The 21984-nt window shown below is 45.8% G+C and overlaps 1 protein-coding gene and 1 long non-coding RNA gene across 6 annotated transcripts in view; one reads left to right on the forward strand and one right to left on the reverse strand.

The window, feature by feature from the left end:
• Positions 1–20759, reverse strand: part of dbn1 (drebrin 1) — a 48499-nt gene extending 27740 nt beyond the window's left edge. Inside the window, exon 1 of one of the 5 annotated variants that reach the window (XM_025008199.2) lies at positions 20578–20759. In XM_025008199.2, the coding sequence (XP_024863967.1) occupies positions 20578–20660 (83 nt within the window). In that variant the 5' untranslated portion in view covers positions 20661–20759. Of the gene's footprint in view, positions 1–1733; positions 1759–20577 lie in introns of those variants that run through there. The other 4 variants (XM_025008201.2, XM_017426835.3, XM_025008200.2 and 1 more) reach the window with 4 other exon arrangements.
• Positions 3439–8929, forward strand: LOC119617594. The gene is made up of 3 exons (XR_005233929.1): positions 3439–5050; positions 5141–5308; positions 6994–8929. It is a non-coding gene; the product is annotated as an uncharacterized LOC119617594 (long non-coding RNA).
• Positions 20760–21984: the final 1225 nt, after the last annotated feature.

The following is a 21984-nucleotide window of genomic DNA, read 5'->3' on the forward strand; positions in this document are numbered from 1 at the left end:
ACGGTCCAGAACCAGAACCAGAACCTCAGAGAGCTGAAGCAACGCTGGAAAGAAGAGTGGGCCACAACTCCTCCACAACCAGGAACCACAGAGTTCTGCTGCTGGAGGAGGTTCTACAGGAGGTGGATCAGGACTCACAGCTGAAACAGTTGAATAAATAATGACTCAGCAGAATCTGTTGAGCATTTTGTTCCCTTCAGGTCCGATTTGAATCGTTTTAGAACCTGATGACCCGATCAGTTTTATTATGTTGTGGACTTTCTTTTGTAAAAACATTTTTAAATTTAATTAAATTCTGACGTTAAATATTTGTCTTCTTTTAAAACAGATCAGTTTAAAACTCAGTGTTTTCCTCGGTGAGCCGTTCGGTTGTAAAAACCGGGCTCCCGCTGTTTGCAGCAGGACCGCACAGCGAAGGTTTAAGCGCCGACTCCTCGCCGAGATAAGAGACCCTCCTGCTGCTGCCGGAGCCGAAGAATCTGAAAACAGCTGAAAGGGTTTCCTGGTCGTTGGTTCTGAACAGAGCCGGAGGTTAACGAGGCGGCGCTGCAGGAGTCGGAGGTTTATAAAAATCCTCTGAAGGGTTTGTTATAAAATCAGGAGAAGGTCGCCAAAATAAAAGCCCCTGAGGCTCCGAGCCGACTCAAAAACTTTGGCTGCGTTTGTAGCTAAAACCCTCAGAAGTTCGGATCAGATGAGACAGAAATTGAACTTTTTGGCCACATCTGGTTTGAACCATTGAGCTGAAAACGCCACAGTGAAGCACGGCGGCGGCAGCATCATGATGAAACACAAACGGAACGTTTATCTGACAGAAGAAATCAAAACTTAAACAACAAAATAAAAATAAGAAATGTTTTTATTTTTGGTTTTATTGTGAAAGAAAATCCAGATAAAGATTTACTGAAGTTTTCCTGTTTGTTGCAGCTTCACTCCTTTAGCTGACTTTGTCCTATTTTAGCTGTTAATACATCAAAGCCTTCGGCTCGTTCAGCTGATGGCTGCGCTGACGTCTGGTTTTTGTAACTTTTACAGTTTTCAAAATATTTAACTTTATTTATAAACATTTTACCCACAAAACCACATTAACTGCCTCCGTTTTCGTCTCTTCTGCTACTTTTAGCTTTTAGCTACTGTACTGCTTCTTTAAGCTAGCATTTTAGCTCCTTTTACTGGTTCGCCACCATTTTGCTACTTTGAGCTTTAGGCTACATTTAGTTTCTTTTAGTCTGTAGGTATCACTTTGTTGCTTTTATCTAGCTTTTTTCGTCTTTCTGCTTCTTTTAGCTTTCAGCTCCGCAGACTGAGGTTCTTCGGCTGATGTCAGCCGTGCTTCAGCTGTTTTTACAGACACTTCTGTGGTTTAAATGTTCAGCAGCTCATAAAAAGCCTCAGATCGCTGAGATCTCAGGATGTTGGAACAGCAGCTAAAATCAAGCTGATACGAAGCAGAAAACAAGTTCACAGCAGCCGAAGGAAGGCAGGCGAGACTCGTTAGAGTCAAACCTCCAATCAGCAGCCAGGAAGTCTGCGAAGAACCTCCTGAAACAGCAGAACCCGAGCAGAACCAAATCAGAACGTCTCCACGGCCTCAGCTTCAACCGTAACTCAGGAAACAATCTGAGGTTTAATCTGCAGCCGAAACCATCAACACACACACACACACACACACACACACGGCCTCTCAGTTCCACAGGTTCTGAGGTTCTACAGGAGTTAATGAAGGTTCTTACCTGATCAGATGGAACGGCGTCGCAGGCAGAAACAGACATGGAAGAGAGGAGAGAAAACCAGAATGAACAGTTTATAAAAAATAATTTATTCATTATAAATTCTCAGTTTGGATCTGAAGCCGGTTTCTGTCGAGGAAGCAACAAAAATATGAAACGTCTCAGTTCCTGCTCATTATTTACAACATAAACTAGAATTATTCCTCTCTTTCATCTGTTAGAATTAGTGTCCAGCCGGTTTTATTCTTTTTATTTAATCACTTATGTAACTTCATAAAGAGTTAAAAATAAAAGAATAATTCACAGAAAGGTGGACCGTTAGTCACCACAGCTTCATCTTTTCCTCCTAATTCACCCGAAGAGAGAAGCTTAATTATGAAAGCAGCGGAGTAAAACGTAGGCGGATGATGTAGGCGGAATATCTGCCTGAAATCAGCCGAACTCATCCAGTCTGAAAAGAACGAAGGTTTTAGCAGAACTGAACCGAGACTTTTTACACCAACCGCCTGCTGATTCATAACAACTGTTAGTAAAACTGACGGCTTAAAATCAAACGTTCATGTGTGGAAAGTTCATGTTTTCATGTTTCGAAATGAACCAACTGCTGCGGCACTTAGCTACAAAACTAGCTTAAACTTTAGCTCAGAACTTGTTTGTCCGCTCCACGTATGAAACATCTAAAAAAAACTTCAGCAACGACTCAAAAATGCTTAAATTTAACAACTAATGTAAATGAAGTATTTAACGAAAAGGACTTTTTGTTTCATTAGCATCTGAGTGACGCTAACGTTAGCAAACAGCCTGTTAGCATGTTTGCTAGCTAGCAGATTTACAAGCATTTCAGTAAAATATCTTATCAAATACTGAATAAACTGTCAGAAAAAGGTTGTTTCATTACATATTCATGGTTTGAACATTAAAAACTTTGATGATTATTTTAATATAAGTCAGAGTTTGAAACAGGAAATGAAGATGTTGTTTGCTAACTGCTAACTTCCACATCTGATTAGCTGACACATTTTTAGCTAACTGCTAGTTTCAGTCTTCATTAAATGACTCTTAAGCTGCTCAGAAACATTAAAAGGATTACTGGTTGTCCGTACTTCCTGTCTTAGCTGAGTGTTTTATTATCGCCCGCCGCTGAAAGGCAAAGGGCGATAATGTTTCTGCTTTGGGCTGTTTTGGTCTGTTAGAGTTAAGATTAGCAAAATATCCCATGAACCGTTATAGGACTCTGATGAAACTTTCAGGAAGTAATTGTTGGAGGAACATCTACGAGTAATTAACTTTCGGAGTCAACCTCATTCAAGATGGCCGCCACACCCAAACCATGACCCTAACCATGGACCTGGACAGGATGATGAATTTACGCCCCACAGATCTCATGAACAGTCGAGCGGATGGTGAGCAGATCTAAAACTACATATTATGTTTTATTTTTTGGACTTCCCCTGAAGCAGGAGGACCGACACGTCGATCGACGTTCGCACCTCGGCCCGCCATACGACACCAGTATGGACATCCTCGGAGCCATCTGGCCTCAGTAAACGTGTCAAATCATTTTTCCAAAGACATTTTAGCTCAACATCGCTAAACCCGCCGTAAAACGTTCAAATCAATCGCTTTTTTCCACATTAGAGCGTCCCTTAGGTTCAGCTGCAGCTGCTGGATGTGAGGTAATAATTCATGGCCGCTGAGGGAAGGAGAAGCCCGGTTATTCCCCAGGCAGGACGGAGGACAGGAGACAGGAGCTAAGGAGGCCCGTGGCCAGAAAACGAGAGAATGTGTGTCGAGATGTTTTCAGCGGGAGCAGAAAGAATGAGTCAGCTGGGACATCACGTCTACAGACAGGAAGAGGAGGTCAACGAGAGGAGGAGGGATGTTCCCCCTCGCAGGCCGATATTCTGAAGGTGGAGGCCGTCAGCAAAAGAAAATCAGTGTTTTTGTCTGACTGCAGATTGGAAGCTGTCATCATCGCGGCTGAGCTGCGTGCCAGGACGCCACATGGGGTCCCAACATGCTGCTTCTTCTGCAGACAGACGGCAGCGCTCTGTTCCTTACAAAAGACGGAGGGACGGATCCTGTTTGTTTTCTGTCTTTACGGCTGTAATTGTTGACAGCGAGGAAGACGAAGAGCAGCTACTGGAAGGAGTCCAACGTGACGAAGTCCTGCGACGCCGGCTGCTGAATCAGAGCGCCGACAGATTTCTGTCGAAGCAGAAGAAAAAACTTGGCTGTCATAGTAAAAAAAAAAAAAAATATGGTGGAGCCGTTTCTTCATTTTGTTGTGACGTTAGTTAAGTTCATTGCAGGAACTTTAATTAAATATTGACGCTCTGTGGCCCTGCAGTGAATGTCTGTAACCATCATATTTAGTTTTTATTGCTGCTGGTCACCCATGGATCTGACGCAGTCACTGAAATCAGGATCTGAGAGGAGACTCGGGAAATCTGGAAAACATGCGACGGTTTCCAAATATCTCATTGTCATCACTCCGCTCCGTTTGTGTCATCATCACAAACCTGACAACTCTAGTCCTCCAACAAACAGACCAGCTGTCTCCTGTAGCTCCAGGAGGTACTGGAGGGTCCCAGCCTGCTGGAGTCCTGGTCCCAGCCTACTGGAGTCCTGGTCCCAGCCTACTGGAGTCCTGGTCCCAGCCTGCTGGAGTCCTGGTCCCAGCCTACTGGAGTCCTGGTCCCAGCCTACTGGAGTCCTGGTCCTAGACTCTGTCCAGTTGGTATCAGATGTAGTGATTCTAGGACTAATCTGCAGGGACTCGTCAAACATTCGTCTCCAAACGCAGGTAGCTGCTGTAGTCCAACTGTAACCTTCACTGTTGTCTCAGCCAGGGGAGGACCCACCACCTGGGTCTAGAACAGAGTCCAACTGGTCCTGGAGGAGTCCTTGGCAGCAACCGAGCAGCAAGGCACCTCGTATTTATTTACCATCAGGAGGAATTTCTTTTGGAAGAGAACCAGAATCAGGTCATATAGGACCCCAAGGAAGTGCTGAGAGATCCTCAGAGGTCTCTCTGTGACCTCTGTTGGTCTCAGGTGGTCTCCATTTGAGTCTGTTGGAGTCTGATGGTCTCTGCTGGTCTCAGTTGGACTCTGATGGTCTCTGATGGTCTTCGTTGGACTCTGTTGGTGTCTCAGAGTCCCTGTTGGTCACAGAATGTGGTCTCTGTGGTCTCTGAGGGGAGCCATGTTGACTGTTGGTTCATCAACGAGTCGTCGAGGTCAGGAGTTCCCAAAGTCGGGTCAGACCTGAATGTTGGTCACGAGTCACCTGAGGAGGTCGACAGGAATCAAACAAATGTAAGAAAATCTTTGGTAGAAACATTTTTAGCCTCAGCTGTTGTTTGTTGGACGATGTTCGTAAACGTCTCGTCTCTTTGGTTTCATCAGAGGTGGAGGTCCATCCTGAAGAGTTTCTGTATCCATCAACCAGAGACGGAGCTTCTCCACAGAAACATTTCAGAGTCCGCTGAGAAATCTGGACGAGTTTTGGTGTCCAAACGGTCTCTGTCCTCTGGAAGACGTGCATCTGGTCTCCAACTCCATCAGCAACATGAGGTTTGTCCTCTGCTGCGCTGACATAAGCTTTAACTGCCATTTAAAGCACAGAGGAAGAAGGAAAGTGGGCGGAGCCAATGTGGTTTCAGTGTTTGATGGACGCCGTTCCTTTAAGACCTTATTTGTTCAAAAACAACTTTTGGCTTTTTATGTCAAATAATTTATCCTAACAGATAAAAAAAGAGGAAAAAAGCCACTAAAGTCAAATTTCCTTAAATAATCTGATTACTCACCAATAAAACTTAAACATTTACAGGAAGTGGGCTGCCGTCACAGCGAGACGCTAATTTAAAACAACTTTTGCTTTAAGTGCTCAATTATTCCCAACAATGAAGAAGCTGAACTAAGTGAGGAACACGAGGAACGTTCTCCGGATGAGCTCATCCAGACTTTTCCAACCACACGACTCTGGGCTCAGCTGGATCCTCCCCGAGTTCAACCCATGATTTATCAGAGGAAAACTTTCCAATTAGAAACAGACGATAAACTCTGAGGAGTGTTCGGCGCTCCCCGGACGTCAGAGAGGACAGAGACGGAACATCTGGAGCTCATCGAGGCTCAGACCTGCGACCAGAACCAAACATTTCGGATCCAAACGATTTTATTCAAAGAAAGGGTCAAACAGGCTTAAAACTTCTGCACAGAAATAAAAACTCACTTTTAGGATCTGATGCATCAGAACTTTAAATATCAGGTTCTGTTGTTCCGTCGTAACGTCCAGGAGAACATGTGCAGCGTGTGTGTGTGTGTGTGTTCTGCCGGACTCTATGAGCGAGACAACGAGACAAAACCGTCCAGAACCAGCTCCGATCTGCAGCCGGACAACAAACCAAACAGCTGAAGACTGTCTTGGTGTCTCAGTGTCTCAGTGTCTCAGTGTCTCTGTGTCTCTCCCTGCTGCTCTAACATCTGCTCGTCCCGTCCTGCAGCTGGAAACGGGTTAAACCTGAGGACCGTCGGGACGCTGAGTCAGCATTTCTTCTGTTTTTCTGCTTTTTTTTAATGTCCTAACTCGTCCTTTGGACTCTGTCCTTATTCTACATCAAACCTTCGGCTCGTTCAGAGACATGGACATGTCTCCAGTTCTGTCAGAAGCTGCTGTTTCTGTCCACTCCTTTTAGCTTTTAGCTGTATTTAGCTGAAAGGAGCAAAAAGCAGCTAAAAGGAATGTTTCTGTGTATTTATGTCTTTTTCCTGTTCTTAAAAATAGCAGCTTTAGCAGTTAGCAGCTAAATGCTAGGCTAGCTGTCCGCCATGTTTTAAACTTTCTTCAGCGCAGATAAAGAAACGACCTTCGAGCTGCGGAACGTTTACAGGAGAACCGTGGAGTTGGGTGAGAACAGAACCACGAGGCCCGGTTCCTGCGGACAGGAAGTGGAGAACGTCTGCAGAACGACTCTCAGCTACTACCACCTCAGATCAGCTCAGTGTCTCCAAACAGGACTTCTGTGTTTGCTGCGATCGATTAGCTGTGGCGGCCATCTTGAATCAGTTGTAAACAAATGTCCAATGATTTCAGTCAGATCTGTTCCTGTAGTTCCTGAGATATTTTGCTAACAGGCGGAATCAGGTAAAAACATTATCGCCCGCCACCTCAGGAAGGAACGAGAAGCAGTTTGAGGTTCTGTTTGGTGTTTATTATTAAAATAAAGCTTCATTTTTAATTATTTCTCTTTTTTTCTCAGCTTCTCCTGGATTTTGAGTCGATTTTTTCATCTCTGGAACCAAAACCTCGACGGTTCCTTCCTCTAAAAACCACAGAGAACGTCCCGGTTCTCCTCAGGAGGACGAAGGAGACAACAGTGAGTCTGAACGTCCTCCTGAACAGGAAGCTGCAGGTTTTATATAACAGCCTCTTCCTGCAGGATTCCAGCTCCTTGTTTAGCCAAAAACAGGAGAAAAAAAAACAAAAAAAGCTGCTAATCCGTCTCAGCGAGGCGGGAGCTTCATGACGCGACGAGGAGACGTTAAAGGAGCCGAGGGAGACTTTCAGAGAAGTTTCACAGAGAAGCAGAGGAAACGTTTCTGTCCGAAACCAGAACTCAGGTGGGAGAAAAGAAGCTCCGAGAACAGAAAAGGTTACAAGTTTAAATTCTGATGATTCATGATTAAAATCCTGATCTTCGTCTCCTTCAACAACATGAATCAGCAGAAAGGTTTTCAGGAACGACAGCGAAGAAAAGAAAAATGGAGTTTAAAGAAGCGATAAACCGGGTCGAACACGGGAAGGAAGCGCAGATTAAAGCCGCCGTTCAGGAGTTTTAACAGACAGCAGTAGCAGCTAGCTGTTGCTTCAGAAAGGTTTATAAAATAAGGTTTGAATGAACAGATTTCTGAGACTCAAATTCAATTCAAACTTCTCTGAAGTTTCTGTTTTACAGTCGAACCATCAGAACGGAGAGGATTTACAGGGATTCAGTTTATTATTAACGTTCCTGCTGCTGCGTTTGGAACGTGACACAAACTTCACTTTCATTCTGGGGAAAAAGGACTTTTAGACATTTATATTCCAGTTTTAGGATCTCCGGCTTCGTTTGTTTTAGATAAAAAGCTCCCAGTTTTGTTTCAGGTTTTTCCTTCTTCTCATCGTTTCGCCTGAATCCAAACACGTCTCAGTTCCCCGTCCAACACAAAGGACAGGAAATGCAAATATGGACGTTAATAAATATTTATTTTTAGAACACAAACCCTCAGGAGCGCTTCAAAAGCTCCAGGTTTTATTTGGAGTGTGCCGTTTTTAACGGTTCAAACGTCCCACAGCTGCAAATCTTAGAAGTTCAGCTTTGTGTGAAAAAGGTCTACAGCGGCAGCAGCAGCTGGCTGTAGCACTTTGAATTAGATGACCATTCTTCCTGAGCTGAAGTTTATCAAAAAACGAGCTGATCTGTTGGATTCTGAAGGAAAAAAAAAAACGACTAAATTTCACAAAAAAACCAGAGAAGTTCGGCTGACAGGACAGGAGAAGTTCTGACGCTCAGCGTTTTACGGCCCGGCCCGGCCCGGCCCGAGGCCTTCGGCTGTCAGGACCCATCCTTCTCAGTCCTCGTTCAGCTCAGTTAGCGCCATCGTTTCCGATTTCCCACAAACGCCACTCGAGTCCCGACAGGAAGATCTTCCACCCGCCTTCCTCACCGATCTGCTGTTCCCGAACCGAACCGGAACAGAACGTCGGCTCTGGGTTTTTCCCCTTCGTTGGTCCGAGATCGGAGCGTGAAGATGATGATGGAGAGGAAGATGGAGGGAGCAGCAGGGTCAGCTGTTCGCCTCCAGATGGTCTGAGAACGAAGTGAGGAACAAGAACGGACCGGAGAGCCTCGAAAACACAAACTGGACTAAACCAAAGAAAATACTAAATAAATACAAAAATAAAAGCCAAATAAATATAACATGATGCCAAATTCTAACTAGGTTTCAAAATGTATTTAATCCTCTAATATTAATGTTTGCATTTCTGTTAATTTTAATTAATTTCCTCATTTATTCTGATCTTAAATTAGTTTTATTTAAATTAATCTAACTTAAGTTTCCTCCTCTTTGTTTGTGTATTTATGTCTTTATTTCCTGTTCCTATAAATCAAATCTCTTGTTTTTACATTTCTGTATGAATTCAGTTAGCATTAGCCGCTAACGCTAACTGCTAGGCTAGTAGTCCGCCATGTTTTCAACTTTAAATAAATTTATATTTATTTCTTCATGATTTATTTTTCTTTTTCATTATTTCTCTTTACTATTAAAAATCTACTATCTTGTGCTACTGCTAACCGCTGCTGCTGTTAGCATTAGCAGTTAGCTTATCTTGTATGCAGAGCAGAGGACTAAGAGTCGTCAGCTGTTTAACACATTTATTCTCTAAAAGCAGCAGAGGAGGAAATAAAATCTGAAGACAGGAGGGAAGAGCTGCTTGTTTCCAGGCAGACAGAGGAGCTGTGAGCGAATTACCCACAATGCCCCTGTGGTCTGCTGTTATCCGCCGCCCGCCCTCACGCCAATAAAGGCGAGTGCTGAACTCAGCACGCTGCGGGCCGAGCCGCCATCACTCAGGCTTTAACTGCGCCGAGGCGTCCAGAGGACACCAGGAGCTCCACACTGCAGCCGAAGAATCGGCTGAAAAACAGCCGAACATATGAACATCAGAGGCTTTACTGTCAACCAAAACCTCCTCACCGGATGAACGTCTACAACAACCTGATTAAAGATGGCTGCCGCAGCCCTGACTCTGGTGGTCGCTGACAGGCCTCCTCAGCAGAACCTCTGAGCACCAACAGGTCCGGCGGGCGATAAGCATTCCTCAGAGGAACGCTGCTTTTTAACATGTCAGCTGCAGCTGAGGGGAACAAACAGAACCAGACCAGAACCGGGCCTCAAACAGAACCACAGCTGCAACATGAACGTGCACGGCGGGCGAACATGTAAACACAGAGCAGCTCAGCTTCGCCCGTCGCCGAGCGAGCGGAGAACGTGTTCTGTATGAAATCTGGTGTCAGACACACACCCACACACACCCACACACACGCACGTCTGGGATCAGCTGTTTGGATGATGCAACGACACTCAGAACCACCGACCAAATCAGGCAGATTAACAAACTGATGTGACCCAAATACAGAACCAACAGGGTTCTGTCTGCAGGAACCAACAGGGTTCTATCTGCAGGAACCAACAGGGTTCTGTCTGCAGAACCAACAGGGTTTGATATTAGTTATCAGCAGGAGAACCTGGTTCCTGGTTCTGATCCAGTCAGATAAGAACCCTTTAAAACAAAACTCTGTTTCCTGACAGACGAGCCTCCAGAGAACCCTGAACCTGGGTCGTCAGCCCTGTGAGGAGGGTGTGTGTGTGTGTGTGTGTGTGCGTGTGTGTGTTTGTGCGTGTGTGTGTGAGGGAGGTCTGCGGCTTATTTCAGGGGATTTTGGCTCATTTTTCCACCTGGAGCTCATTTCTAAACACGTCCAGATCGACGAGGACTCAGCTCCTGATGAGGAGTCAGGACGGAGCTCCGAGGCTGATCTGAGGTCAGGAGGAGGAGGAGGAGGAGGACTGAGCTTCATCGTCACCTCTGAGTCACGAGCCGCTCCACCGCTCGCTGCGTCTCATTTAAGATCAGATGAGTGTTAAAAAAGTTAAAAAAAACAAACTTCTGACGGCCTGAAGACGCTGAGAGGACTCAAACCGACGGGATGGACGGCTGAGGAGTATTTATAGGTTGTTCCCAAAAAGAAGACGGAAGACTTTCAAAATAAAAGCCTGTTTTGATGCTGACAGCCTTGTGTCGGCTGATTTTTTCTCTACATTGTTTTGCTTTTAGCGGCTGAAGGAGGAGGAGGAGGAGGACAGCAGCTGCCTGAGTTGTTCCGTCTGAAACCAAGTTAATGTTTGTTTTGGCCGTTCCGCAGCTGAGAGCAGAACCTGTAGATGAGAGGAACATTCAGATCTCGCTCTCAGACGTTTCCACTTTGGGTCAAACGGAACCGACGGTTGGACTCGTCTCGTCTTTGATGTTTACGGCCCGATAAACGGGAAAGAACAATGATATCCATCAAGCCAGCCGTTATCTCTGCAGCCGAGATGAAACCGTCCAGAACTAATCGTTACCACGTCTTCCAGGAAGAACACCGACCCCGCTGCGATTTAACAGCCGGACACGCTGAGAGTGGGAGAGGCCGACAGAAAGAAGAAAAAACCTGGAGAACCGAGGAAACGCCGGGCCGGATCCGGATCTGGATCCGGCTCCGGCTCCGAGGACAGAAACGTCCCGACGGCGTTCATGAGCGGTCTGATGTGAGGAGCGACCCGCCGGGCTCGGACAGAGCAGAACCCGCAGTCAGACGGTTCCTCAGGTTCTTGTGAAGAACTGATAACGACCGAAGAGACTTCCTGAGGTCAAAACTCCAACAAGGAGGTGATTTTATGATGCAGCCTGTTTCTAAAAGTAACCAAATTATTAAACTGGGAGGATTTAAAGGAATAAAACAGATTTAATGTTTCTGACATCACTTCCTGTCCTTAAAAAACCCAAAGAGACATTTACTAAAACAGAGAACGGAACCAAAGTGATCTGAAGATTCAATCAAACCAGAATTTAAATCCAATTCAGTCCAAAACATTCTGGTTCCTCAGTGACTCAACATTTCAGGAGTTTATGGATGACAATAAACCACATCAAACAGGAAGTGATGCGCTCTCAGTCACCTCCATATTTGGGACTTCCTTCAACGGTGAAACGTTCGTTCTGATCCAAACATCAGAGTTCAGTTAAATTCAGAGAATTTACAGAAAACAAACCGGATGAAGCCAAAACAGCCTAAAAACAAGATGCGTTAAAAGGACTACAAACATGTCTGCTTCCTGGGGGAGGAGGTGTGACATCACAGCTGGTTTCAGTCCTTGAAACCCTGAATATAAGAGCTTTATTTTGAAACTCCACGTTAAACCTTCTTGTTTTTTTTAAATATATTTTTTGTCTTTAAACACTGAAGTCCGTCTGAACAAACAGGATCTACGCTGTCCCAGAATCTGCTGAGTCACTGGTTGCCGTGGCGATCCCGCCTTTTCCAGCAGAGCAGAAAGGGGAGGGGCATCAACAGGACCGGGTTCGGAGCTCGCTTCAACAGATTTCCATCGTTTTCTACGTGAAAACGTTCTTCGGTTTGTTTCTCGTTTCCATCCGCTGCTCCCAAAGATCCATGAATCCCGACGGAGCGCCATGTTTACGTGTTTTATCCAAGTTTTCCAAAAATAGGATGGAAAGGGAAGCAGTAAGAGTAAATGGGAGAAAGGAAGGTAAAAAGTCCAGAATGATGTGAATCTGTTCGACCGGTGAAGGAAGCGTCGTTTAACCAAAGATTTCTTCTCGTCTTCATGACTTCATGATGGTTCAAGAAGCAACAGATCGACCAATAAAACAGAAATGTGAAAGAGTTGAGGCTGGTTTGACTTCCTCCCCCTCCATTGACCTCTTTAGCTACTAGTTTCAGTTTCTATCCCCAAATCCTCATCTGCTGCGTGTAAATCTGCTCCCCTCCCCCATCGCTGCTCATCCCTGCCTGCAGTTTTTACCTCCTTTCATTTATTCATGCTGAGTCCGCAGACCGGAGCTGAAGATTGGTGAAGGGCTAAAATACAAAGATTCCCTCTGAACGATTCCTGGTTGTGGTTTTTCTCCTTGCGTGATGAAGACCGTGGCGGGAGAAGTCAAAGCCTCGCCGTCTCTCAGGGTGACTTTATGTTTCTGTCAACAGTCCGTTATCCCCTGAACGCAGCGCGGCTCTTATCAACGCGTCCATGTGGCGGCGAGTCACGATTTCCAGGATTTATCAGCTCAGCCCGAAGCCAGCGGGTCGGTCTGTTTGCTCCTCTTCATCACCAGCAGAACTCGGACCACAGATCGTGTTCCTGTCAGGAGACGCAGGTTTAACGTCACACATTTCCAAACAGAACCGAGGTCAGAAATCCAACATGGCTGCCCGTGACGTGGCTGCCTCCAGGTCCACCGACGTCCAGATAAATCGACCCGGACCGAACCGGACCAAGACAGAGTTCAGCTTTCTGAGGGAAACTGAACCCAGAACCAGGTTCTGTTTATTTCCCAGGGATCCGGTTTAGTCTTGGCCCGGTTCAGACGGGTCGTTCCGTCCATCTGTCCCTCTGTCCGCTCAGTGTTTGGACAGGATGAGGGCGAGACGACAAGAAGATGACAGAAATATAAATTTACTGGAACGACCGGAGGACAAAGGACAGGAAGAGGTGGGAGAGACTAAAAATATCTGATTTTCTGACTGACAGACTCGGCTGAAGTTTACAGAAGAAGCCGAAACAGAAAGGAGCTAAAATCTCCACCGATCAGGACCCTGATCCGGGTCAGAACCAGAATCAATCATTTCTTCTGAGAACCCGAACATTTCCTGAAAGCTTCGTCCGAATTTTTCTAGTAAAGATGGAAAACTGCCGAACAAAACCAGCTAAAAGCTAAACGGAGCAAAATGTTTGATGAAAGTGTCAAAATGCTAGCTGACAGCTAAAAAAGACACAACACTCGCTAAACACTAGCTAACAGTAGCAAAAGGCTAGCTAACAGTTAAAAGTAGCAGAATAACAGCTAAAAGGAAATACGCCGACACTGATTGATCTCCGTGTAATTCAGTGGGTCAAATATCAGTAAATAAAATTAAATATTTTGAAAAGTATAGAAGTTAGAAAAGCCAAAAGTCAGAGCAGCCGTCAGCTGAACAAGCCGAATGTTTTGCTGTTTGAACAGCTGAAGAAGACCGCCGCCCGCAGCCGCAGGAGGAACCGAAGAGACGATGACTCAGCGTTTCTACGGCTGCTGGTTCGGAGCAAACTGAAGTCATCGAGTCGAGACCTTCAGACTTCCGCTGATCTGAATGTCTCTAAACACAATCAACAGATCCTTTCATCAGGGGTCAGAGGTCAGATCAGGACAACCGAACCTCTCTGACCTCTGACCTTCAGAAACAGGAATCGGCTGCGAAGCGTCTGAACTCGATCAAAGTTTAGTCAAATAAAAACCTGTAAAAGATCAACTATTAAAGCGAACTTCAGTCACTGATTCAGTTTTCACACAAACTACCATTTTCTAGAGTCACGCAGAGGATGAGACTGTTTCACACCACAGCTTCACTTCGGCTCCTGTTTCGGCTCCTCGTTTCGGCTCTCAGTCTGCAGCGCCTGAATCGGACCGCCTCGTTTGGAGAACCCTGGGAACACCTGAACGCTCAGTTTGGGTTGATAGCTGCTATCGCCCGCCGCTGCTTGTCTTCCTGTCTGTTAGCAAAATATCTCCCAAACCACCGGGCGCATTTCAATGAAACCTTCAGGAAGTTAGAGCTGGACGAACGTCTACGACTCTTGGAGGTGTCGCGATTCAAGATGGCTGCCACAGCTAACCCAACTCGGCGTGCACAGAGCTCGACTCCGAGCACAAACTGGTTTTATTCGGCTGAACCCGAACCGAATGAAACAGGCAGTTACAAACCGGTTTGACTCTGGTTTAGACCGGCAGGTTGTTGGACGCTCAGCCGCGGGTGTGACCTAAACCAGAGTCAAACCGGTTTGTCTGACCGTCCACACTGAGCCACCGACGCCACATTCAGACGCTTCTGTCAGAAACGCCCTGGAAACAGCCGAAGGTTGAGGCCGAACGTTCTGGTTGTGGTCGAGGCGGAACTGAAGGCTCTGACTGACGGCTTCTTGCAGCGCTCACAGATTTCAGGAGAATTAAGGAATAAAAACATCACTTCTGGCTGCAGAAACACTCCAACGTGTGAAATCTAAAAATAAAAACTTTTTAACACGTTCAGGTTTTTTTCTCCTTCCTGGTGAATTTATTCTCGTCTCCAACCTGAACCGTTAAAGAAGAGCTGCTGATGAACTCCAGCCCCGGTTCTGTTCGGCTTCAATCGGACCACAGAACCGGGTCAAAGTTCAGGTTTCAGATAAAACAAAACATCCAGAATTCCATCATGATGGATGTCTGTTGGTTTTTACTTATCTAACTTCTGTAAACTTTGTCCTGTTTTAGCTGTTCGTATCAAAACATTCGGCTCGTTCAGCTGATCGCTGCTCTGACTTTGTAATTTTCAAAATATTTCACTTTATTTTTATAAAACTCCAACTGAAACACGTTTGATCTGCTTCAGCTGCTGGTTTGAACTAGTTACCTCAGCTTTTAGCTTTCAGCAGGCCTTTTGCTAAATTAGCAAGCTAACTGCTATTTTAGCTAGCATTTTTCTACTCTGTTTTGATACTTTCAGCTTTTTGCTGCATTGAGCTTTCAGCTCATCTTTTCTACTTTTAGCTAAAACGTGTTAACGTTTCGGCCACAGGAAACAGAAATGAATGGGAAGCAGGAGGACCGGGTGATCAGCTGGGAGGAACTCCATCCTGAACAGCTGAATAAATCTGTTTCTTGCTCGCCGCCTCGCAGAACGCTGCCAGAACGTCTGAACAGAGGAGGGCTGGAATCTGCATCCATCACTGGCTGAAGACGGAACTCGGGTCGGGTCCAGAACCCAACCAGGAGGTCCAGGATCAGGTTCTTCTCTGGACACAGAGAACCGTTTTAGTTCCTGAGCTGAACCTGAATGAAAACCATCTTTAATGATTTCATTCAGCCCAAAACGTCCGTCCCTGAAACCTGAATAAACGACAGACTTAGCTTGACTCACAGGCTCCGCCCCCTCCCTCTCTGCTGTGCTTTACCTCCACCTTCTAAGCCCCTCCCACTCCAGAGAGAGCTGTAACTGTTGCCTGTAACCATGGTAACTGATCTGTTTAAACAAAGAAGATTTATGTTTTTATTTTTCATTTTCCAAAACTAGAAACATTTATTTATTTTAGTCTCCAGTTTTCTGTTCCTGAAAGTAGCGTCTGCTGCTGACGCTCATTTCTGTTAAACAGAAGCTTCCAGTCGGATCTCTGAAGGTTCGATGTTTACGATGTAAAATAAAAACGGTTTCAGGTGTTTTCCTTCAGGCGCAGCAGCCGAAGGTCAGAGTTCAGGAAATGCTGAAGATCAGCTGCACTTTCGGCTCGTCTTCAGCTGGATGCTCGTGACGTCAGGGATGTGATTTATATTTAATCTGGCTGCAGAGCGGCCGTACCACACGGCGTCGGGGACAGTTCTGGATGTAAACATGAGCTCCCCGAGGAGGAGGAGGAGGAGGAGGAGGAGGTGAGGTAAGATGAAGAGCAGCGACCCGGTCAGCTGTCAAACATCACTTTTCATGATTTATTTTAGCTTTTATTTGTAAAGTTACTCCCCACACCAGCATGAACCCAAACGGTTCTCGAGCCGAGCTAAAAGCAGCAAAATGCTAGCCAAAACCTGAAAGTAGCTAGCTACAAGTAGCAAAGGGTTAGCTAAAAGTAACAACAAACTAAAAAATGAAACTAAATGTTTTTGAAGGAACAGAAGAGATCTCCATGTGTGTCTATGGGACAGCAGATATTTGTAAAAAGTATAAAAGTTACAAAAGCCTAAAGTCCCAGCAGCCGTCTCCTGAATGAGCCGAAGGTTTGGCTACAGAAACAGCTAAAATAGCACAAAGCCGACTGAAGTAAAAAACAAACAAACCAGCAGAATAAAAACTCACTTTAAAGCATCTGAACTGTCTAATAAATAAACAAGCAACAAACTTTTCAATAACTCGACAGACTCCATGTTTCTCGTTCACTCAGGGGTCAAAGGTCACCTCCCTGGAAGCTTCTGCTCAAATAAATATTTCAAAGGGAGTAAAAGAAAAAAGCTGCTTCAGAAAAACACCTTCGGGCTCCTCGTCTGAGAGCAACAACAAAAGAAACCCGAGTCCGGACTCGGCTGCTCTGCCACCATTTTGACTCGACAGGTAATGGCTTCCCCCGGCAGCTGGAGGGGTCAAAGGGTCACACCACAGCAGCCTGCAGCGACCGAGCGCCCTGCATTCCTGAGCGTCTGCAGAGGCTTTGATATCAGATAACGCTCTGTGCTCAGCATCACCCGAAGGAGCCGAAGTTCGGCTTGTTTAAACCCTCCTGCAGCTAACAGCAGAGCTGAGGTCGATTATCAGGTCGGCCATCACCTCACCGCCGACTGCAGCCGAAGTCACCCTGCAGGAACAGTCAGCATCTTACCTGCTGTAGATGGCTCTTTGACAAACACTTTAATTCTGATAAAACATCGATAAATTCCAACAACTAGACATCGGGACGGAACGTGGAAGTTGAAGCTGACAGAAAACGAGCGCCCTCTAGTGGCTGGCTGCCATCGGAGCTGAACTCCACGTAAACAAATCAAACATTTTCCTGATTAAACAACAGAAAAAACACAACATGGCTCAGGTGTTGAGTTACCGAGGTCTTTAGAATATAATTAACTGGAATTAAACAAAAACACCATGACTGCGTTTGCCAGGGAAGGCGGAGCTTATAGACCCACATTCCAAGAGCGCAAACACAACATGGCGGATATTTCCGACTTCACTTTTCATACGAGGACAGGAGGCGGAGCTAAACTTCGCCCGTCTTTCTTTAAAACAAACATCCATAAACTTTCACGTCACGTTACACAATTATTTACCTCGAATTTTACAGCTACTTGCAAATGCAAACAGCAGCAGCTAGCTGTCCAGCCTGACGACACTTCCTTTATAGATATCCTGACAATTCTGCCAGAAAAAAGTGTTTTTAATAAATAAAATAGTAATAATGAAGTTGTTTGAAGACAACAGTTGGCTCCAGTCCGACTAGCTGTTAGCTCATCTACGACAGGTAAGATATTAACTCTTCAAAAGACCTGAACTATTAAATTAATGACAGATAAAGCTACCGGATGTTTCCGCAGGTCTTCGACGAGCTCAGATGTTTAAGAGGATAAAATAAAAAGTTAAAGACGTATTTTTAACCTAAAACAAACAAACTGAGCGTCGTAGATTTGTTTTTATTTTAGGCGTAATTTTTTTTAAGTTCCAGAGTAAATATTGTGAATTTAGTTGTTTTATTCTTTAACTTCTGAATCCTGTCTGAGTAACTTTGTGAGTTAAACTTTAACATGTTGTCAATAATTAAATTTTGTCCCTGAACGTTTGAATCCATCAGTTTTTATCTTCCCTGCGGTGCTTTTGTTGCCGTTCGGTGTTTTCCTGTCCTTGTTGACGTCGTTCGAAGGTTTTTAGGATCGCTCAGGTTGTTTCTTGCTTTAATCCTGACAATCCGCTGCTAGATTTACTGTAATTGGCTTTAAAAGAGGAAGCCGGCGGGCCAGAGGGGTCGTGTTTGGGGGGAGTTTCCCGTTGTTCGGGGTCAGCGGCGTTTCGACGTCTCTGCCTTTGTTCCAAACCCGTCAAGTGTGAAAAACAGGGGCCGGCCCGAAGGCCCCCGAGCGTCGTCTGTCTCCGCTCCGCCACATCGACGGGCAAAAAGCAGGAAAAGATCTGAGGACACGAAGCGGCGCCTCGTTCACACGTTTATACTTTCAGAGCAGGGGGGGGAGCAGCATCACGATGGAGGTTCTGCCTCCATGAAGAGCTCGGCGTCAGACCGCCAGAACCAACACCTGGAAATGAGTCACGCGGCTCGATCCTCAGGCTGAAAAAAAAGGTTCTGTTTCGGTACAAAGCCTTCAAAGGTTGGTGTGGATCCTCAGCCATCGGAACGTCCTGAAGCTTGAAGACAAAAAACCCTTCAGCCCGTCTCACCGGGCTGCGGCGGCGTTCCCAACATTCCCAAACGTTTGAGACGGTTCTCAGCGTCTTCGCCGCCGTGTCGCAGGAAACTAGTCCGAGTCCTCACCCGAGACGCTCCGCTCTGATCTGACGTGTCCTCTGCGGAGGCGGGCACGTCGGACGGCAGAATAATGTGCGCGACCCAGAATACAGTTCACCGCGACGTGCGCACAAACCCAGGCTGTGATTTAAATCACAATATGGTGGAGCAGAACATGTTTGCTGGTCGCTAACGTGACAAAAACGTCCAACTTCTCTCGTCTCCAGCAGCTGGAGTCCAGTGAGATTAAACCTGATGAAGTCCCTCTCCCTCCCCTCCCTGCTGAGGGTCATTAGGGTCCTCGTAGACCTGGTCCACGAGGGAGATCTGCTTTCCATTTGAGAGAACTCCTCAGAAGAAAAGCAGAAGGCCTAAAAGACTTCCTGTTTTCCTTCGCAGGACCGACCAGCGGCAGACGGCAGCGTAACCACGGCGACTCACGGCTGATTGACAGAAGGTCCCTTTAATGCTCCCAGTCAGACCTCACCAACCTGAAGCTGCTGGAAGCACGAGGAGGACAGGAAGGACGTCCCTGAGGTCCACAGCACCACGAAGCTGGAGTCGTTGGGGGGGACGGGGGGGGACGTCCAACCGTCAGGATTTCCTGCTTTTCTGCGTCCAAACCCGTCCTGAGCCGGTTCTGGTTCTGACCTTCCTGTTCTTCAGGTTTGCTGCTTTAGCTCCCAGTTTGAGTCCAGCTGAAGGGTTTTGTTTGTTTAAGCTACTTTAACTTTGACCTCCGAGTCATTCAGGCAGAAAGAAGCTCCTGAACTCAACAGACGAGCTGAAGTTCTGTCCACACATAAAACTAAAACAAAAATTATTTTCTGTGAGCGCCGAAAAACAGCTGAAGAAGCTGAAACTGGGTTGTAACAGCTAAAAGAAGAGGAACACTGGCTGAAAGCTAAAAGGATCAAAACTCTAGTTGAAGGCTAAATGATGCAAAATGACCAAAAGAAGCAAAATATTAGCTGGAAGCTAAAAGTAGACAAACAGTAGCTAAAAGCCAAAAGTAGTAAAGGGTAGCTAAAAGTATCAAAAGACCAGCTAGAAGCTACAAAATTGGAAAAAGGCTAACCTAAAGAAGCATTGAGCTACAATACAGCTAAAGCTATCAAAAGGTTAGCTAAAAGCTAACAGCAGCTAAAAGTAGCATAAGAAGCCAATCAGCTGAAGCTGATGTCAAAAAGACCTAAGTTTTTCAAAGATTTGAAGTAATTTCCACGGAGAAAATGAAGTTAAATATTCAGAGAAGTTTAAAGGAATAAAACCTCGTCTGTCGGCTGAACGAGCCGAATGTTTTGGTGTCCGAACAGCTAAAACAGCAGAAGTGTTCAGATTAAATCAAAATAAAAGCCGTGCTGCTGAGTCAGCCTTCAGGGACCAGAACAGGAGACTCCCTGAGGGACGGGGGACCTTAGAGGACACTGAGACATCCGTCCTCTGCTGGAGACACACGTCCTCCTGAACCTGAACCTGAACAGGACCAAGAACCGGACTGGAACCGGGTCAAAAACAACCCAAAGTCCAAAGGAGAACTTCAGAGACCCCCCTGCCAGACCTGCTGATCAGAACCACGTCAGCAGGACCGGATCAGGACTTCAGGACCGGACTGGGCTCCCACATCCTGATGGAGGCCCTCCACCCCCTCTCCACCCCTCCACCCACCGGCCTCGCCCCTCTCCTCCATCAGGATCTCCGGACCGGGCCCGCCGAACCTCAGCCCTCACACAAACCAGAACCCCGAAACCGAACCGAATCCTGCGGGTCCGGACCGAGTCCAGAGACCTGGTTTGGGGGGGGATGGGGGGACAAACGGGTCAGCCCAGAACTAACTCTGTGGTTCCGGTCCGGGTGGATTAAAGCGGAGGATGCGACCCGGTTCGGTTCGGTCCGGTCCGGTCCTACGTGTCCTCACCGAGAAAAGCAGCCGAACACGGAGACGGGGACACAGAGGGACACGAGGGGACACGAGGGGACGCGGAGGGACAGAGGCCGGCGGCGGGACTCACCAGTCGGTCTCCGAGGTCTCGTCAATGACGTCCTGGTAGGCGGTGAGCAGAACCAGCCTGTTCTTGGAGAGATTGACGGCCATGTTTGTGTCCCTGCGAGCATCCAGACCGCTGCTGATGGAGAGAGACTCGGACTGAAAGACAGAGAGGACCGGGAGGAGGAGGAGGAGGAGGAAGAGGAGGAGGAGGAGGAGTAGGCTCCCAGACAAAGAGCCGAGGAGGAGGCGGCTGTCCGATGGGTCCTAGAGCCGGACCCCGAACACTCAGAGTCCAAAACAGCCAAAACAGGTTCGAGTTGTCCGCTTAAACAAGAAAAAACATCCAAATAAAACCTGCAGAGGTTCTCTGTGAGGACGCTGAACCGCCATTAGGCTTTTCTTTTCTTTTTTTCTTTTTTTTTTAAGAAAAACAAAAACAAAAAACCCCAAAACGTCACTTCCATATACTCAGAAAAGACCACGCCCTCTTTTGGAAGAACCCAAATTCTGTAAAAGTGGACAGGTCAGCAGGTTCAGTCATGCTGCAGGAGGCATTATACTTTTATATTAGTAGAATTTTAAATATGTCCAAGTGATTTTAAACGGTAGGATCACTATTTTTCAACCAATTTGATGCTAGTTATATGTAATGATGCAACTAGTTTACAGTTGTTTCTGTATAATCAGTATTATTGTTGGGTCCTTTTGATCTATAACCAGATTGGGTTATTAATATTTGACAGAAACTCCCAAATGTTTACTATGAAAAAAATAAATAAAGGTCAGAACTCTAAGAGAAGACTAAAAACAAACACATTCAAGACATAACTAATAGAAAAATAAATCTAATGAAAAAAAAACAGGAACTTATTTAGTTAGAGTTAGGCAGCACAACCTCCTGCTTTTGTTTAGGGATGGAAATATAAAGGTTAAAGGTCAAATGCATCAGATAATAATGCTCCAATTAATAAAATCACTAAAATGTGTTAAAAAATTACCCTAAAACCAACTTTTAGCCAGTTCTTTATCTGAGTTTACATTAGCAGTTATAAAGTTTCTACACACAGGAAACCATCGTCATTAAATCAAAATAAACCAGTTAAGATTTAAATTGAGGAAGTCAAGGTGAAGTCTTTGTGCAAATTAAAAGTAGGCTTTAATTTTTTTACAGAGACTTAATTCTTTGGGACTTTCAGGCTGGATTTGCAGATTAAAAAGAGTCGGTGAGATCTGCACAGCTCCGAAGTGACGGGTTAATTCTTCCGTTTAGTGTCAGCTTGCTCTGCAGGATGGGGTCTCCTTCAGAGGGCTGAACTTCCTGACCAGCTGCTCTGACTCTCAGCTCATCACGCTGCCATCAAGAATCACCCGTTTGATGAAACATTTTCATATTTCTCTACATATAAAGACAGTCATGTTGCTGTTATTT

Source organism: Kryptolebias marmoratus, linkage group LG13 (genome assembly GCF_001649575.2).
Source record: "Kryptolebias marmoratus isolate JLee-2015 linkage group LG13, ASM164957v2, whole genome shotgun sequence".
Lineage (NCBI taxonomy): Eukaryota > Metazoa > Chordata > Actinopteri > Cyprinodontiformes > Rivulidae > Kryptolebias > Kryptolebias marmoratus.